This window comes from Notolabrus celidotus, chromosome 4 (genome assembly GCF_009762535.1).
Source record: "Notolabrus celidotus isolate fNotCel1 chromosome 4, fNotCel1.pri, whole genome shotgun sequence".
NCBI lineage: Eukaryota > Metazoa > Chordata > Actinopteri > Labriformes > Labridae > Notolabrus > Notolabrus celidotus.
In genome coordinates this window covers 18,041,180-18,060,773 of record NC_048275.1, presented here as the reverse complement: position 1 = coordinate 18,060,773, position 19,594 = coordinate 18,041,180, and the positions used below count along the sequence as shown (strand labels likewise).

General features: G+C 39.0%; 2 protein-coding genes across 3 annotated transcripts in view; both read left to right on the top strand.

Moving 5' to 3' along the window:
- Positions 1–3,188, top strand: part of oprm1 (opioid receptor, mu 1) — a 45,034-nt gene extending 41,846 nt beyond the window's left edge. The window contains 4 exon segments of the mRNA XM_034682249.1: positions 949–1,124; positions 1,768–1,946; positions 2,398–2,581; positions 2,704–3,188. Of these exon segments, the coding sequence (XP_034538140.1) occupies positions 949–1,124; positions 1,768–1,946; positions 2,398–2,581; positions 2,704–2,709 (545 nt within the window). The 3' untranslated portion in view covers positions 2,710–3,188.
- Positions 3,189–11,739: 8,551 nt separating this feature from the next.
- Positions 11,740–18,847, top strand: sf3b5 (splicing factor 3b, subunit 5). Of its 2 annotated transcripts, XM_034682251.1 has the most exons (3): positions 11,740–11,843; positions 16,406–16,507; positions 18,279–18,847. In XM_034682251.1, exon 3 carries the CDS (start codon positions 18,307–18,309, stop codon positions 18,565–18,567), a length of 261 nt encoding a protein of 86 aa, XP_034538142.1. In that variant the 5' UTR covers positions 11,740–11,843; positions 16,406–16,507; positions 18,279–18,306; the 3' UTR covers positions 18,568–18,847. The 2 variants fall into 2 exon arrangements, with proteins under 2 accessions (XP_034538142.1, XP_034538141.1); XM_034682250.1 differs by lacking the exon at positions 11,740–11,843 and having other exon boundaries at positions 16,404–16,507.
- The last annotated feature ends 747 nt before the right edge of the window (positions 18,848–19,594 follow it).

Here is a 19,594-nt window from a genome sequence, read left to right as displayed (position 1 = left end):
AAACGGAATGCTTAAAGCCCAGTTTGTGCTACATGTGTGAAATAAACTAGTGATCACAAACTATATTGCCATACTAATGTTTTAGTGCTCTAGCCTGGCGCAATCAGTTATTACGGTTTACAGTTATTTGAAATGTTTAAATGCTGAACATTTACTTCCTCTAGCTTCACAAATGTGAAGATTTTCAGCTGTTTTAAGTCAATAATTGATATCCTTCAATTTGTTCAAATGATATAAGCAAACCAAGTGCATCACTAAGTGGTCTCTTTTCAAATTAATCATCTTTTATAAGATAAGATAAGATACTCCTTTATTCGTCCCACAGCAGGGAAATTCATGGAGTTACAGCAGCAAACAAGAAGGTGTACAGTACAAGAATTTCAACAAGAATGTTCAACAAGTCCATCAGAGACAACAGCTTGGCCATATTCTCCTGTCAGCCACCACCTCCACAGGGTCCAGGACTGAGCTGGCCTTCTTCACCAGTTAGTTCAGTCTTGCTCTCCTGTATCCTGTCTGCCCACAGCAGGTGAAATCCTTCCAATGTGGCGTTCGTGTCCGGTGTGAGCTCTGTTAGCATGATGCTACTCTGCTAGTATTCCCTCTGGTGCTGGGTTAGCTCGTCCACCTTATTGTAGATAGATCTTACAGTCCCCATAACAGTGGGTGGAAGGACAGGTCGATGTCGTCTTTTTTTCAATACGCTTAAATGTTAGGAATAGTTGACAGATTGAAAATAAAAACATTGATTGGGTGCCCCTGTGAATACTATATTGACTATATTACACCTTTCTGAGGAAGGTTGTTTGTGATATTAAAGTGTTAATTGAGCAGATATAAATAACTACCCATGAAACTGCTACTGTAGATGTAGTCAATGGTTGCGTCACTGTTAACGTCCAATCGTATGGATGTAATGATGCATATGTGTTTCCTCACCTTGCACAGCCTCCAGCATTGTTGACTGCAAGCTGATTTTCCCCCACCCTTCCTGGTACTGGGACACACTGCTAAAGATCTGTGTGTTCATCTTTGCCTTCATCATGCCCGTCCTCATCATCACCGTGTGCTACGGCCTCATGATCCTGCGGCTGAAGAGTGTGCGCATGCTGTCGGGCTCCCAGGTTATGAAAAATCCTTCTTGATTTATTAGACAGATTAATGCAAAGACTCTTCATTTTTTATTGTCTTATATCTGATGCAAATAGGATTTTAGAAAGCAGGCATGACTGACCATTAAGTGAATTATAGAATCTCTGATGGCCTAACATGGGGCTCTGAATGAATAACTCATTCATTGTATTAATTCTTTAGGAATAATTAAGCAAAGTAAAAGGCTTCCTAGAGCTTGCATGTGCAGCCATTAGGGGAAATCACCTTAAGCTCGGGGCTCAGTGTTAATGAATTTCAGAAGAGGGTTAAGCCACCCAAACAACTTGATTTCACAATCAGTATTCAAGACAATTTAGCAAACGCTGAGTGCAAAATATACATATCTGAATGAGGATGCATTTAAAGAAGATACAGAGCAGAAAATGAAATACACATGATTCTGCTCACATCTCTTCATCCACCACTGCACCTTCCTAACCTCTTTTTCCCTTCCATCTTCCTTTTCCTCTTTTTACCTCCCCTTTCATCACCCAACCAGCCATCCTCTACTCCTATCTTGATTGTCCTCCCTATTTTGCCTTCTCCTTCATTTCTCTTTGTATTCCCTTTTCCTTTGAAACAACACTAAACTACCTTTTTATCTCGCAATCACAGGAGAAGGATAGAAACCTGCGTCGGATCACACGCATGGTCCTTGTGGTGGTTGCAGTCTTCATTGTTTGCTGGACACCAATCCACATCTTTGTAATCATCACAGCTCTGATCAACATCCCCAGCTCCACACTGCAGACTATTACCTGGCACTTCTGCATCGCACTGGGCTACACAAACAGGTACACACAAGGCAGAGTAAAAGAGCTGAAAGTAAATAACATCAAAGTTGTGCTCATGAAGTTTTATTTGGGTGTCAGTTCACAACTAAAAAGTATTTTTCTTTGTGCTGATGCATTTGTAGTCACTCCTGTAATTTACATACGATATCTGAAATAATTTTAATCAATATAACACAACCTGGTTTGTTGCTTTAATTAAGGTTGAAGCCTGCACAAGTGATGATAACAGCGTGCCTGTTCAGAGAAATATTGTGTCTTCCAGATGAGAGCAAACAGCATTGAGTTTAGAGTGTGCATTTGTTTGCACACTTTTTATGCAATGACTTCAATTAACTTGAAGTTATCACTCTCCTCATTTCACAGTGTATGAGTAAGAAAAAGATTTCGTTCAGCTCAGAGGGAAGTTTATTTCCTCGTGTTTACCTGTGGTATTGTTTTGCTCTCCTTGCAGTAGTCTGAACCCAGTTCTTTATGGATACCTGGACGAGAACTTCAAGCGTTGTTTCCGTGAGTTCTGCACCCCAAGTCCTTCTGTGTTGGAGATGCAGAACTCTTCCCGGACCGGGGCCACTAGCCGCAAGATGCCACAGCGCGAACACAACAGTGCCAACACAGGGGAGAGGTCCAATCAACAGGTAGGCTTTATCTCCATGTACATGATGGATAGTTAAACATTCTGGAAAAATTAATCATTTTTTATTTACCAAAAGTAAACAAAAAATCAAAACTGTGCCCTCTCTTTAACTCATCTGTGCAGGTATGACTAGCCTTGGAGGGGTCGTCGATGGACACTCGCGTTGCCAACGACGATCTCAACTCGGAGATTACACAGGTCACCACAGGGCTCTGACGAAGCAAACACAAATCAAACACACAAACCATCCAGGACCAGGCTGAGAAACAACAGCACAGACCAGTGTGAATATGTAAGGGGAAATCGTCTGCCAGCCAGTCTTAGTGCATGGCAGTACAAGGCTCTTACTTAAACAGATGAAGAAATGTGTCAAGCTAAGTTAAACAGAAAACCATGATGCATGATTATATCATGACCTCATGGCTGAGGAAGTTGTTGCACTAACTTGTGGAATAAAACTGTCATGACTTCACATTTAAATGTATGTAATTACACTTAGAATGACAATATGAACCAGAGAGACAGAACATGTGCAGTAAACAAAGATAGATGTGTGGATGGATCTAAAAAAAAGAGTTACACAACTTAATAATGTGATTTCTTTCCTATCTGCTTTGTACAAAGCTGCCTCATTGATTGAATCCATCTGTCCTCTTATTTATCATCGCTTATTATCAGGTTTGTAAAAATAGATTTATTAATTTTCTTATGTTTGCAGTGTTCATATGATATCCCGCTCATCTGTCACTTTCCTCCCTATGTTTTCTAGACTTGTTTGCACATGTTAAAGGGCAGTTAAAGGTGTAGGATCCAGTTTGGTTTTGGACTTCTGCTCCTGCTGTCACATTGCCCTATCTCTCTTCATTCCTTCCATTTTCTTCTTCTTCTGTTATTTTGTCACCAAAAAGAGTCTCTACAGTTCCTGGACTCGTCATTGAGCAGACATGCAGTCTAGCACTGTTTGTTCTTTCTGTTGATTATGACACATTTCTGAATGTAAAAGAAGAAAAAAAAAACAGCTGGATCTTTGGGCTGAACTGTGGATCCTATAAACCAGCAACGATGATGCATCAGTCTGTTTGCACAGCACACAGAGCGTGATATCGTGGCTTATAGTGCGAACACGGAGTGCGAACATATGGTGCAATGCGTGTATGATTAACCATTGCTTATTACAGCCATCACACCAGGATTGAGCTCAAATGGAGCCACTTCTCCTCTAAGGATTTTAACAAGTTAGCCAAGCAGGATTGTACATCTGCTGTAATCTTTAGACATGCTTGTGCTTACGTGCTGTGCTGTATACTATACTTGCCAGTTGCCTTTACAGTAGCTCTACTTGATATTCTGTGTACTGTCAGTATTTTTTTAAGGATCTGTAAAGATGATTATGATTGTATTAATCATTCATGTAAAATATTGTAAGTACTATGTTGCACTTTTATAACATGAAATCAGACATTTGCCAGATAAGGATTTCAGGAGATAATAGTGGACCTGTAAGTCATTGTGTTTTTGAAAAGTACCTTTTTGTCTAATTAAAGCTACTTTATTGAATATATTATCAAACAACACATGCAAAAAAAAAAAATTCAAAATTGTGAGTTGAAAATGTACGCAGAGTTTAACATAAAGACTGTTGGATATGTTTCTTGGCTAGGCAGGGGTGTGTCCAGATTTTTTTTGAATGGGGTGGCACAGCCCGGCCACTGACTTCAAACTTCTTCTATCAGATAGCATCAATTCAACATTTTTATACCCACTTCAACTCCTGACATTAAGGCTTTCAACTGTTCTAACATACAGTTCTATGGGTTCTTAAAAAAGAATATGTAACACAGTGGCAATAACAGTATAAATAGCCCACACTAATTCCTTTGGGGACTTAAAAGAAGATGTTTCTGTGAAAGTCACAGTCCCGCCTCTAACCAACCTGATAGCCAATTATATTTCAGGATTATGGAATGGCATCTTAAGCAACCAGCAAGATTTGAAGAGAAGCTAACCCTTGGACAAACCCCTGTTGCTGTATAAAAAAAAAATCATGTCATGCTGTTATCCAGTTAATCCAGTCAGTCTATTTTTTTTCTATTGCTTTGAAATTTAATTTGTGGAGATTACACACCACCCATCAACAACAGCACAGAAAAATGTTTGAAAAACATGAGATCAAATTGTCTCGGGCTGAAGAACTCTATATCACAAAACCAGCTGGATTTAGCTGGTACGAGCTTCAAATGTCTTTCATGCTCAACATCTATAAAATGTTTCATTCAGGAAATCCCATCATGTGTAAAAAGAAGCATTAAGAAGCAGTGTCGCCTTCTGTGCTGCATAATGCTCTTTGTTTAGCAGTCTGCCACTTATGGTTATAACAGTATTTTTGGCATCAATGTACAATGTGCAGTAATGGCTTAACTTCAGCAGCTGTAGCCTGGTGAACCATTCAGATCACACTCTTAGTACAAACAGTTATATAAAATGTATGATGTGATATGCCGCCCCATTAAACTTTCTTTTGAACATTGGTTCAATCATGGCTTACTTGTAACAGCACTTGTTGTAATCCAGTGTACAGACCATCATTTATACTCTACGGACAACACTGTAACATAATAGATATAATTTTATGTTAATCAGTGCATTGTCAGTGGAATAAAGTGTAATTCTGAATCTCACTGAATGCCTTTTTTCTTGCATCCGAATAAAGAATGTCCTGCATCATTGTCTGTCCTTTTTCTTTCAGCCTACATTTGTGGCTTAAAACACAAAAGGCTTTTCATCTCTGTACACTCAGAGATGAAGAACACAGATAAAGGGCTAAACAAATGAATTATGAGGAATGAAGGACTATCATTTCAGCATATACTGTATATTTGAGCAGACATCACATGAGTCCAGCAGCTGTCAGAGAGGCAGACGCTTTCACCCATCAATCTCCTTTTTTCCCCTATGGCTATAATTTATGACGAAATGATTGCTGTTATGTAAAACACATTAATGTGACATGAGGGGAACTCAATATTTCAAAGAAATGGCTGCATCAGCTTAGTGTGTGTTTTGCTATGGATTGAAATGGCAAAGCAGATATCTAGAATTACGACTGCAATCAATCACTTCACTTCCCTCTGTCATAATTTGAGCATAAAAATAAGACATACTAGTGTGCCAAACCTGCATAACACCAGAACATGGAACTACTACAGCTTATTATGTACTGATGTAAATGTTTGACCCAACGTTGCACATTGTAAAATCCCTCGAATACTTCCCTGAAAAGACAGGCGAGCCTGAGCACGATAGAGAGGATGAGTCATGAGGGAGGGATGAAACAATTAAGTTCACTACAAACGCATACCTAGTCATACTGCAATTATTCTGCACTACATGCCAGGGTATAAAGAAGCGTATTTAATCTTAACCCAGTCTACTTTACATCTTATTAAATGTAATGATGTTAAAGGACATATGCATTAAAGGAAGCTGTTCATCCTTTAATCCTCTTGATGCTGTTTGAGATTAAGTATAGCTCTCCATTGTTGGGAAATGTTAAGAGCACTGCTTTTAATACTCAGTCCCTTGTTCCTTTATGACCCTGCTGCTCACCCAGCAAGAGGCCACTTGATGGCATATGGTGCTATATGTATTACAAAACATCCCAGGAAAGTAACAGAAGGGATTAAAATCCACTAAAATCTATGGACGCTGTAAGTGGACAAGCATCAGAGCGGCCATATGTTTTATTTCCTCCACGTTCCAGTGATAACAACTGATATACAGTTGAGACAGATTGTCATCTGGAAAGTATTACATAGGCTGGTGACTGTGATATGTGAGACCACAACACACCATGTTGTCAGTGCCTACAATACTGAGGTAAATTAAGCCCATATCTATGTTTCATTTTGTGCTTTTGCAACTTCTTGTTACACTGCCACTGTTTTTTTCTTAGCATCTAAATAAAACAATTAACTGAGGCTAATTTCAACCATGGAGAAAATGTTGCAGCAGAATATCATCATGTATTCTTGTAAGTCCTGTAAAATTGCAAATTAACCCAAGAAATCCTGTGTGAACTACGCTAACCTCGACAATCCGTGATATCACTGTGGATGTTAACATGTCCAAGAGTCCGTTTGCATGCAAGTGTGCTGAGCACGAGGAGCTTTTACTGGTTTCTTTGTGAGAACACCCCCCCCCCCCCCCCCCCCTCACATCAGCAGCAGGCTCTCGGAAATGCGTGGGCGTGCTCTCAACTCTGTCTTGTCATGTACAGGGCTGTCGAAGAGCCAGGCATTACCTTATAGGAGTTGGCAGCATGATTTTTCCTGTCACAGCGATTATCACCAGATGGCGTCAAACGTGCCCTCTTTCTGCAGAGACGGAGCTCTCAGTCAGCCATGATGTTGTGAAGCTTGCCTTAATCTGTGCAGGAAATTAATCAACCTAACCAAAGTTAGACGACCTTTGTCTTGAGAAGAGAGAGGAGGGCATGAATAAAAGGTTGAAGATTTTATTGTAGAAGATCATACAGGGAGGTGATACTTTGCCCTTTTTTCATTACATGTATGGAACCTCAATTTGCTGCTTTCATATATGATACAGTTGGTTGCACACTAATGCAAACATGTACATGGTCTTGCATTCTCTAGAGATTAAACAGCCTTCATATTATTAATTATCTTATTACAATGCATACCCATTTACTCTGCACTTAAGCTGACGATGTAATTGTTTAGGTTCCAATACATTCATTAAAGGTGCATGTGTTGTTTATTTTAAAGCCAGAACAATGAGACATAGTGCTGTACATGTTCTCAGGAGACAGGGAATAAGACAAGATAGGACTGATTTTGTAGGTTTCATAAGTAACTAAATACTAAATCGTCGGCTCATCAGCACCACATTGTTGTTAGTCATATTATTCTGACTAGATGGATAAGAAACTGAGTCAGAAGAAGAGCAGACTGATAGGCAACCTGAGCACGCTTCTGAAACCGCTGTTTGTCCTCTGCTGTTGAGTAATTTCAGCCTCGACTTCAAGATGATCTATGTTCCTCAATTTAGTGCTGGCAGCTGGCTGCTGTTTTGATGTCCTCTTATGGATATAGATTAGCAGAGAAGGGGACCCACTCACCACTTGAGCCAGGCTAAAAATCAGCAGCATTGATTATAGTCAAGAACTGAAATGTTGCTGCTGTTTTTGCACTTTGAGCACCCTTTGTTTTCACCACTCGTTTCTTAATTAAGGAGATTATTATTGTTTTTCTGCAGCCTTTAAACTTTTTTGTGACTTTTTAGCCGGACTCAACTGGTGTGTGGATACTGCCTCTGCTATCTCTTTTGTTTTCCTCCAATGCCAACACATCCGAGTAGATGCAGTTTCACAGCACTCATATTTATTGATTAGAGGTTAACTAAAGCTGGTAATTAAGACTTCTCTCTCATAAAATTACATCTTATTTCTCATTAATCTATTACTTTATTCTTGTAAAATTATGACTTTCTACTCATACAATCCCTATTCTACTCTTGACATTTCAATACTTTCATCCTTAATGTGGCCCTAATCTTCTGCCGTAATATAGTGAAAGTGAAAATTAACATGAAAAGAAACATTGCCCATGGTATCCTTGTTTATCTGAGAATCTCGTGTTAGTCTGCTTCGTACTCTGCATTTCTGTTCTGCTCCAAAGGCTCATGGGGAAAAAAAGCTAAAGGTCAGTCTTGTTTTCTCTGGTGGTTTTCCTCACATTATAACCAAAGCCTTCAGTAAACAGGCTCTTGACTGCATTTTTGCATATGATAAATGGAGTAAATTAGAACTTCTTTGCGAATTAAACCCAAAGCCTTCATGAAAACCTTGGCAGAATGGGCAGGAAAAAGAGTGAGATTGTATGTTCAGAGCCGTACCAAATCCAATTTAAGTCCTCCAGGTTTTGATACCTTAGCGACCCAGTTTTGTCATAGAGCAGCAGTTTCCTGAGGCTATTTCACACCTGGACAAAAAAATAACTAGCTCTCATCCTCTCAAGAAAGCATTGAGTTTTTGCTTGTGTGGTTCACAGCACATCAGGAGGGTGAGATGAGGACGCCTCGGAGAGAAACTCGGGTGTACTGGAGAAATCAAAGTCAGGGGAGGTCTTCAGGAGGAAGGAAGGAAGGCAAGCCAGAAAAACAACTCCAGTTAGTCAAGCTAATGTTTCAGAAAGCAAATTAGCCGGACAGACCCCTGAGTCCTGCAAAACTGCCATCCACTCCACAAACGAACCGGTGAACCAGCAAAATCGGGCAGTTTGACAGCTGACCAATGAGCCGCCTCGCTTCTGTCAATTGACCATCCAGCCACTGCTGTAACAACCCTGCAGGGTGCTGTTTGTTTTTACTACTTCTCTCTATCCACCTCTGACGCCTGCTGCTTGGTAATGTGCTCCATCTTAGGCACTTGGTTTAAATCAGTGGAAATATCGCTGACTCCAATTTTTACTAGGCTATCACTCAGCTGGGCTTGAGGGGGGCACAGGAGCCATGCAGCCAGGCAGTATTCCCATCCATCCACCTGATTTCATTACCCTCTTCTCCTGCTGGTGCTGTGCATTGCAGTTCCCAGGTCTGCTCACTAAAAGATTGGCTATCAAAGTTTGATTATCACGCCCCTGTGACCATTATTTTACCGCAGGAGGGGCTCTGCAAAGAGAGATAAAGCTGCAACTATCAGGAGAGCAAAAACAAAGAGCTAGAGGGAAAGACCATAATCAGGATCTCTACTCTTAATGCATGAATGTAAAGTACACATATATCTGTACACACAGGTGTGCATGAGTGACCCTTCAAGGCTTTACCATAAGTGGTGTCTTTTCCTGTAACAGCTTGAATAGCTCACTAGAGAGCTCTTCATACAATAGATTAACCAAGTCATTGTATTATAACCTACAAAGAAACCACATAGAAGCCACACACTAACTGGTTTGTATGATAAGCCGTTCTCTGACAAGGTCTCTGTGCTGTGTTTACATGTTCTTTGCAAATTGTGCTGTGCTGATATACACTATACACCCTGATCACAACCAAGTGGACAAAGACTTGTTATGCTGTAGTCTAGAGAAGCCTTGATATAAAAGAAAAATTATTTATTGGTGGGACAATGGGTAGCAAACATTCTCTGCCTCAGGAAAATAGTCTCAGTTCCTTATATAAAGGTGATTCTACTTGTCATAGGGAAGCAACCAATACATACAATGTAAAATGTAAAATGTAAATGCTGCATTTCATTTTTTTATTATATCATTATTCACCCCGGAAAATCCCATTGAGATTAAAAATATCTTTTGCGAGAGACTTAGCTAAGTTAACCGCCACATAAAGTCACAAACACATAAAAAATAAAAAATAAAACATGGTAAAGTCACAATAATTAAAAATATATTCAAATTCCTTCCAAGAAAAACAATCACATGCCTCGGTCACCACGTCTTTTGTGATTTGTTAAGTGGTATCAGTGTGGTTCCGGGGCTTTTTAGCACCTCTGCACTGGCTTTATCTTTAACATCATTAACAGGTTGCCCAGTGGACTACTGGTACCCAGTAGAGCTGGCACAGAGAAGGGTGCAGAATTAAGCTGGAAGTTTTTCCAGAATTGCTATGAAAAATATACCAGTGCTTTCTGCAAGCACTCTGGGAAGAGATATTAATGTTCTGTGAATTGTTAAAGATGTCCTACCCCCCAAATCGTGAAGAATGCAATGGTAAGTCAGGGATTTTCCATTTAAAATGAATGGTGGGCGCGGATTTGGCCTTGGGCTACTGGTTAAGTTGTGCGCCCATGTAGCGGGCGGCCCGGGTTCAAAACCAGCCTGTTGCTCCTTTCCCGTATGTCATTCCCCCACTCTCTCCCAGTTTCCTACAGTATCCACTGTCCTCTCCCTCTATCAATAGGTGTAAAAGCCCTAAAAATATAACTTAAAAAAATAAAAAATAAATGGCACTATGTACATTAAATTAAAGGAGAAGGTCAGAAGTGAAAATATTGAAATTATTTGACTGTTCTAAGTGAGACTTTAAGTTTGTTGAGCATTTAAAAGTATCTTTAAATTCAGTAAAGCAGTTCATAAAGACTGAAAGCCATATGAAGCTCTTGCACTGCTTTTGCCATGGAGGGAACATGTGGGTAGATCATAGTGTCACCAGCATAGAAGTGCATTTTTTCTTTGATGTCCTGACCCACGTCATTTATGAAAATGGAGAACAAAGTAGGAAGGTATACATCACTGAGACTACATCCATGTTTGGTACTATCCATAAAGGTGATTAACAGCATGCGACCCAATCCCCCTTTGTTGCTATTCTCCACAGCACAGACTCACAGTGAGTGATGTGTTTGACTATAAAGGGAGGCAGAATGAGATTTTTCCTCAGAAAACACTACTTCTTTATGTCAAGGACGAACTCAGCAAAGAGATTAGAAGTACAGCATTGTCCAAGATAAACATAAAATAAAAGTTCTTCTTTCCATATCAAATAGATTGTATTGATTATTCCAACCTGAATACACCTCAGATTGTAATCTGTGTGAGCGGGAGGGGGACCAGACTAATACCAGAAGAAATAAGACAGGTACAATGATACGTTTTGTTCCCTGGATGCACTAGAGGCTATAAATCACATTATCTCAGCCTTCTTTTGCTGGTGGATAACTCATTTGAAATCGTTTTTTTTATTATCCTCAAACTTTCTGAGGACGCTGTAGAACTATGAGGCCAATTTAGACCAAAGTTTGTTGTATTAAGTTTTGTCAGCAGCTGTTGATTTACAGAGGACTTTACTTGAACGAAAAGCTTAATGTAGCCAAGAAAATGTCATTAAAAACTCATTTTGTATGGAAAGTATCCTTCATTTATTTGTATCTGTGGATTTCTTTTTACTAACCCCATCAAGTTAACTAAGGTCATGTTTTCGTCTTTTACATTGTAGTCTCTCTTGTCTTAGTTTCTCGATCCTACTTCTCGTGTCAACCCTGCCCTATAGATCCACCTGTGCCTCGTCACTCCTTGATTGATTGTCGGTGTTCCTTTCGTGTCTTCCCTCATGTTGCCAGTTTGTTGTGTGTTCCCGGTGTCGCCTTGTTCCAGCAGTTTTACTCATGAGTTTCCTTGTGTCAGGACCATTGCCTACATTTTTGACTGCATTTTTACTTGCTCCCTTTTGGATCCTTTGCTCTGCTCACTGGAAAAAATACCCCTCCAAAAAGAAGAAGAAAAAAAAAGGTATTTCAAGGCACTTTTATCTGGAAATAAGCAAAACAATCTGCCAATAGAACAAGTAAAAATTTGCTTGGTAAGATTTCTTAAAATAAGATGTAATATTTAGAAAACTGATCTTAAAATTAGCAGGGAAAACTTATTTTAGGCAATATTTTACCAGTATTTTAAAGCTTAGTGTCTCAGAATAAGCCAGGTCATGATCATGTCATTTCCAACTTTGCTGGTTTGCACTGCTTAAAAAGACAGATGAAAGAAATTCATGACTAAGAAAGCGACTCTCACGCCATCTTCATTTCTTCAGTAAATTGCACCAAATCATCTCATCATTACTCCTCGGAATACATTTATATAACAGTTCCTTTCCAAGAAACTGTTGGACTCTGAAAATGTGTCTGTAATATTTACTCAATATTCTCCTCACAATGCTGTGAGGTTTTGTCCTATTTTTTTAACAGTATCTCCACATTGTCAAACTATATAAATCTAGTGCTTGTTATACAAACTGCTGGGTGCTACAAACTTAAGTGTGATGGAAACTGGAAATGAAAAGACCACACGCTGAATCAAATACACGAGCAGATTACAAGAGAGCGTTCTATAGTGCTTAAACAGCACGTCTGTGTTCTTCCTGTCTAATTCATTCCACTTCATTCAAGAGGTTATAACACTCGCTGAAGGTGTATGTATAGCTGCATGTTAATTTCCGTCCTGATGCAGGTTTGATGCAGTGTTTTCAACTGTCTGCTGCCCTCATTGTGCATTCAGCTCCCCTTGTGATAAGAATCTCAAGACACAGTCTAGTTTTATCTAGCAAACCACACTAAAAATGCTGCACTGTACCACAAGCATAGAGCTGTGGAAACTAATTAAGGCTCACAACACCCTCCGGGCTCTCAGCCTCGTTTTCGTTGAATACAATAAGGACAATATTGGGTCTACCCCACAGTGAAAATGTCAGACAGCTTTGACCTCACTCCCTGTGGTTTTTGCCAGGATTTGCTCCCAGAAATGTAATCTCAATCCCTGTAGATCTCCATGGTGCAGCCGCGTGATAAATGGACCTTCTTCTCTAATTACTGTTATCCTTCATGCTCAGATATTCTCATCAGGTACTTTTCTTAAGAGCAGTCATCTGAAGAGACAATCAATGAACAGTAATCCTCAAGAGACGTCACTGCAGAGGCTGTGCTTTCCAGTTTGGTAACACATGAAGGTGAAGCTCTGAAAAGTGATTGTCAGTTAATGGATGCTTTTCTCTGAATGCCCCACAATGACTTAAACAAGAGGCTTTTAACCTTTCAGAGGAAATTATCTTCTGACACTATTGTTTTTCTTTGCTTTTACGGAGCTCCATTATCATGACAAGCTTTGCTAATTCTTTGTATTTCTAGTAATTTCTCTTCATCCCAGCTTTACACATAAAAAAGAAAATTTCTGGACACTTCATTATTTCCCTTGAAAAGATAATATTGGCAATTTTCTCCTTGTGAGACTTGTGCTAACGGATGCCATAGTAACTTGTCAGCAGACCTTTTCATATTGCAAGTCCACAACAGTGCTGTAACACAGCTCCTCCTTGCGTTTTCATGGTTTTGTACTTTTATATTGATCCTGCAACAGCGCACTATTGGTCTCCAAGTGTGTGATTTGACATTGCATTAACATGAGCGGTAAACACAGCGTGAGCTTCATGTGCACACAAAATCAGACATGCACAGACACACACAGCACAGTTTCACCCTGCCTGCTGTGCCAGCTCAAAGGGATCCCTGTCTTTCTCCTGTAAGTGTGATATCTCTGTAACTTCTTCTGATATTAAACAGAAAGAAGTCAGCAGACTAAATGTCCTTTTTAACTGTTAAATCTGGGCAAAAGCACAGACCAGGAAGAGCAACGTACGCATTTCAGCACAAAGACTACCTCAGCGAGGAAAACTTTGTATGTGGTGAAGAAAGGAAGACAGAAAGATAGAAAGGAAGGAAAGATGGTTGAAAGGAAGGAAGAAAAGAAAGGAAGATTGAAAGGAAGGAAGGTTGAAAGGAAGTAAGGAAGAAAGCAAGGTAGGAAGGAAGGAAGAAAAGAAGGTAGGAAGGAAGAAAGGACAGAAAGGAAGAATGGAGGGAAGGAAGGAAGGTTGAAAGGAAAGAAGAAAGGAAGTCTGAAAGGGAGGAAGAAAGGAGAGAAGGAAGAAAGGAAGGATGAAAGAAAGGTAGAAAGGAAGGAAGAAAGAAATTAAGATGAAAGGGAGGAAGTAAGGAAAGAAGGAAGAATGGAAGAAATAAAGAAAGGAAGGGAGAGTGGAGGAAGGAAATCAAGGAAGGACAAATGGAGGAAGTAAGGAAAGAAGGAAGAATGGAAAAAATAATGGAAGGAAGGAAGAATGGAAAAAAGAAATGAAAGAAGGAAGAAAGGAGGGAAGACAGAATGGAAGAAATAAAAAAAGGAAGGAAGAATGGAGGAAAGAAATTAAGGAAGGATGAATGGAGGAAAGAAAGAAATAATGGAAGAAAGGAAGGAAGGAAGGAATGAAGGAAGGAAGGAAGGAAGGAAGGAAGAAAGGAAGAAAGGAAGAAAGGAAACAACAAACAGAAATATTTTTTATGTATTAAGGTTTTTGCAGCCAAACACATGCCCACCTGTATCTCGGTTCCTGTTTCTCGTGGGAACAAACAAGAAAATATTTGTTTTCAGCTCAGAGAAAATATATTAAAAAGTTTGAAATGGAAAAAGAAAAGAACCTGTGCAAAAGTCAGGTAATTATCCAAAGTGCAAAGTGTTCCCATCAAGGGACCAGAGCTGGAAATAAGCCTTTGGCTATAAAAGAATATATTCATCACATGGGACACTGTTATGCAACATTTTATATGGTTTGCCCTGAGATAACTTCATAGAACAATGTATTTCTTGTTATTATAGAGATGTATAAATGAATAAACAATATGAGTTCTCTATTGCATGAAAAATGGCTCCACTCCCCCGAGAGTTAAAGCATAAAATAACTTATGGGGGAAAAAAAGTCCCCCGACTGTTTAGGTTATTGGATAAAATATAGAAATCCTCCTGGGAAGGGGACACAGCCCGTCTGTTTGTGACATTTATCAGTGAAATATAAATATTAGTTTTGCCCCAAACATTTCATCATCCCAGCCAGACAGTAAACATATATGGGGTTAAAAAGTCACATAGAAGAAAACTGCTGACTGATAACAGATAAGAAATGTTTTGTGTATGGTTTCAGCCAAAGTAGCAGTGTTGGGATGGCAATTTAGGTCTGTATGAGCCTTTGTTAAACAATTCGACTTATTCCCATTAAGGGTTGCACAGATTCAAGCACCACATTTATATCTCTCCAACTTTGGCAAGCCTTATGCTCTTATTCAAGTGAGTTTGGTCATGAGGTTGATGTTGTTTGTTTAAACTGAAATGTCACGGCAACTATTAATAGATGAATACAGTTTGGAGCTGATATATATTGTCCCCAGATGGTGAATCCTTTTAACTTAGGTGACCGCCTAGCTTTTTATTTTCAACCATCATGAGATTCATACTTATTGTTTTGAGAAAGCTGTCACAACTGTTGGATTGGATGCCATGACATTTGGTTCTAATGTTATTTTTATTAATTTTAATCCACCCCATTTATCTTTTGGTATCCATGTAGTTGTTGCCTTGCAGTGGTGTACTCAAGACTTAAAAACGCTTTAAAATAAAACATATACTGAACTTTTCATGTTTTAAACATGAGATTGCAACTTTCATTTAAAGGCAGCATACCAAACATTCAAAACACCTCATGAATACATGGCTTGCCAGCAACAACAACTAAAAGGGCTTTACATGAGCATTCACACATCTATTATAAAAGTTTGTTAATTTGTCTGTCAAACTTCTTCTGTGCTGGCAAATGTTACTGGTAGTAATAAGTTGTAGCGTCAGAATTGTATACCAAACCACCTGCTGTTAACAAGGCTCAGCCCATTTACCAGTATATTGAGATAGAAAGGCATCATACAATTGACATCTGTGAAATAAACTATATTCAATGCCATTTAGTCCTCAAGGTTAGTACATAGTGATCGATTATCTGAGCACTGCAAGCACAGAAATGTAGAAAGACAAAACTTGAGTGACCAAAGCAAGGCCATAGATGCTGGTGGACACAGATCAACCCACAGAAAATGAACAATCGGCAGACAACAAAGATCTACCAACTTCAGGAAGATACAGAAAAAAAAACTCCTGTTGAATTTTAACACATACTATAGGATTAACTAGCAAAGATTTGACCTCATGTTTAGGCAAAAAAAAAAGTACTGACCTTGTGGAAAACCACTGACTGCAAGAACTTCAAGAATCACAAAGAAAACAACTGGTATGGAGCAACTTCAGTAGGCCTTTGCTCATTTTCCACATGCTCCAATAATTGCTGTTATGTATATCATCTTGAAAAATACATTGTCTTTTCTCTACGATTACTATATTTGGCCTCATATTAGTTTAAAGTGGTCTTTCTTACTAGAGAGAAAAAGGTTCCAGTCTTTGTTTCTGACCGGTTCATTTTACAGCAGGACATACAGGAAGTATCCGTCTTTGTCCCCTCGACGTTCTGTGGACGGATACTATTTACATCTCGTGCCCTCGAGATCAAACAATCCACGCAGAGTAACGTGAGTATGTTTTGTACGATCTATGTAAAATATTGAAGTGATAGAGAAGCTTAACTTGCTAAACATGACGATTATTGTTTGCTTTATATTTGCTAGCTAGTTCCACGTTGTTGTTAGCCGGAGTGCCATTGAAATCAGCGTTAGCATGCTAACTGTCCATGTAAAAGTGCTATAGAGCCGTTCTTGCTCGGTTATTGAATCACTTTAAGGGTTTATTTTGAGAAAGTCACTCGATCAAACATAAACAGTGAGTCAAGTCTACAGTACGCAAGACTTACACTTTGTGTTTTTGGATTTGAAATGTACACAAAGTACCCATGCCTCATAGATAACGGATGGATATGTGCTATTGTCAGACATTTGACTCTTATCACAGCAGTTTCATTTTCAGGATACAAATGAATGAAAAGATACAGCGATAGAAACATTCCAGGCAACAAACACAGGGATCAAAATCCGTTCATGCACTTCAATCGGGGATTTACGGTGGCCCTGAAGGACAAAATACATTTACAACAGATGAAACACTTCTACAAAGTTGGAGGCAAATTTACATTTTGGGAAATATTTCATAAAACAGAATTACGTCAGCAAAACACTTCTACCAAGGCCAAAACAAATTTACATTTAAGAAAACAATTTTACAAACAATGGAACACTTTTACCATTTCTGAACCAAATTAACATTTCATTATTATGGAAAGGGAATGTACCAAATACCGGAAGTGACCGAGTGAGGGGTCATTTAGTTTGTTTTGATGAAGAGAAACCAAACGGAGATGGACATGGTTTACATATTAGGACATCCTTGGGTCTCAGAAAGAGGTGTCAAACCTCAGATGAAAAAGCATCATGTCTCCAGAAAAGCTCCGTCATATCTCCTCAAAACCTTCATCATGTGTCAGAATTCAGATGAAACGGCCTCAGACCACATAGCCTCAGGCTAAACGGAGTCCGGCTAAAAGGAGTCAGACTTAAGGGTAAAAGTGTTCTGTTGTTTGTAAAATTGTCCCTAGCTTTGTAAAAGTGTTTTGCTAATGTAATTTTGTTTTATAAAATGTAAAAATGTTTCCCAAAATGTTAATTTGTCTCTAACTTTGTAAAAGTGTTTCATCTTTTGTAAATGTGTTTTGTCCTTCAGGGCCACCGTAGGAATTAAGCTCACTACTTACTTTCAGGATTGACTAATGCACCAAAGAGTGATTCTGTCTAACAGTCTGATCATATCAATCGCGGTACCTGGTATCTCAAGTTTGATGGTCATAGTTTATATCTATTGTTGAGAGCCTGGTAAAGGCCAGAGACAAATAATGTTGTGCAGCCTTAATATGTTGTTATTGTAGGCTGATTCTTTAAGTCTCTGGAGTGGTTGGCCTTCTAACTTTCAACTGATTTTTATCTGATGGAGCAATTGTCGATGGAATTGTTGCAGACATTGTGCATAGTTCAATTTGGTCTTTCCAGGACAAAAAGTAGTCAGTCATTACACATTCACTACACTCAAGAACTTAAAAGAATAGGAGACACTCAATGTTTTTGTTAGGGATATCTTTATGAGCTTTTGAGAGTCAGATGGTGAACCAAATCCAATGTCATTATCTTCAGAGCATTAATATCATTCCCTGGGCCACTTTGGTTATCACATAGTTGCTTATCAAATAGATCACAGCTGTGTCATCATACTGGTCCCTTAATGTGTCATGGCTCAGGAATCTAGTATCTGTCTCTGCATGAATCCTGTGTTCATCTCTATTTCTCCTCCTCTATCCAGGGCCTCAGTGACTACCATCCCAGAGAGAATGACGGACAGATACAACATCCACAGTCAGCTGGAGCATCTTCAGTCCAAATACATTGGCACAGGACACGCAGACACCAGCAAGTGGGAGTGGCTGGTCAATCAGCACAGAGACTCTTACTGCTCCTACATGGGACATTTTGACCTGCTCAACTACTTCTCTGTGGCTGAGAATGAGAGTAAAGCGCGTGTCCGCTTTAACTTGATGGAGAAGATGCTTCAGCCGTGTGGACCGCCAGCAGACAAACCTGATGATGCTTAGATCACACAGATGCAGGAGAGGAATGTGTGTTTTGTATTTTTTACATGATATTTTTTGTAGGATTTGAGGTTTCTGCCATAAAATTCCATGGCATGCTCCTCTGATTTCTTTTTAAATCCTCTGGTGTTTCAGACTAATGTGGCCCTGACAACTGTGAATGATTGTCCACTCAAACAACATAAGATACTTGGACATTGATCATTGCAATTTTGTTTTTTTCCTGAGTCAGGATTAAAAGTTAAAATTAATGAAGATAATAAAAAATTTGTCCCAAGAGCGATATTGTCATCTGTCAAGTTTTTTATGAACTTTAAAAGCCTCATGCTTGGCTAAGCTTTCTGTTATGATTTTTTAAACCACTTTGGTTAAAATCGTCTTTCTGTTGTTGGTATTTGTACTCCAAGACTGTTTCTTCCTGCTTTATTCAGTTGGTAATAAGCTTGATTAGTCAGAAGGTATCCAATTTGATAATTTTTGTATTTCTGTTAACTATAACTTCTCATCACATAGTCAGAAAAAAATCCACATAAAGGTGGGTGACAAAAAGGTGCAGTCTATGGTCACCTTGGCTAAACCTGATCTCTTCACGCCCAGACTCAAACACTGAAGCGTGCTCTAGCAGTTTGAGTGCTTAGTGCTGTCCTACTTTTCCTATCATCAACTGCATAAGGACTCTGATGCAGACTTTAGAATGCCAGATTTTGGGCTTTGCATGAGTTTTCATTCCTGCAGATTTTCTTGTAGGGCTTACCCAGAGTTTATTGTGAATTTGGTGACAGGAAGGATATGATTTTTCAGCCCCTCATTGAATGTCAAAAAATGTTGGTATAGTGAAAAATCAAAATCAAAAGAAATATCAATACAAAAAAAATTTAGTTTTGTCAAATGAAACCCTAAATGTAAACAAAGCCTCCACATAATCCAAAAACAAGAAGTCTGTAAATAACATGTAGTTAATTACTTGCTATTTGTTGCACACCTGAAGCCTTGTTAATGTTTTCCAGTCAAATATCTGCAAAAGATTAAT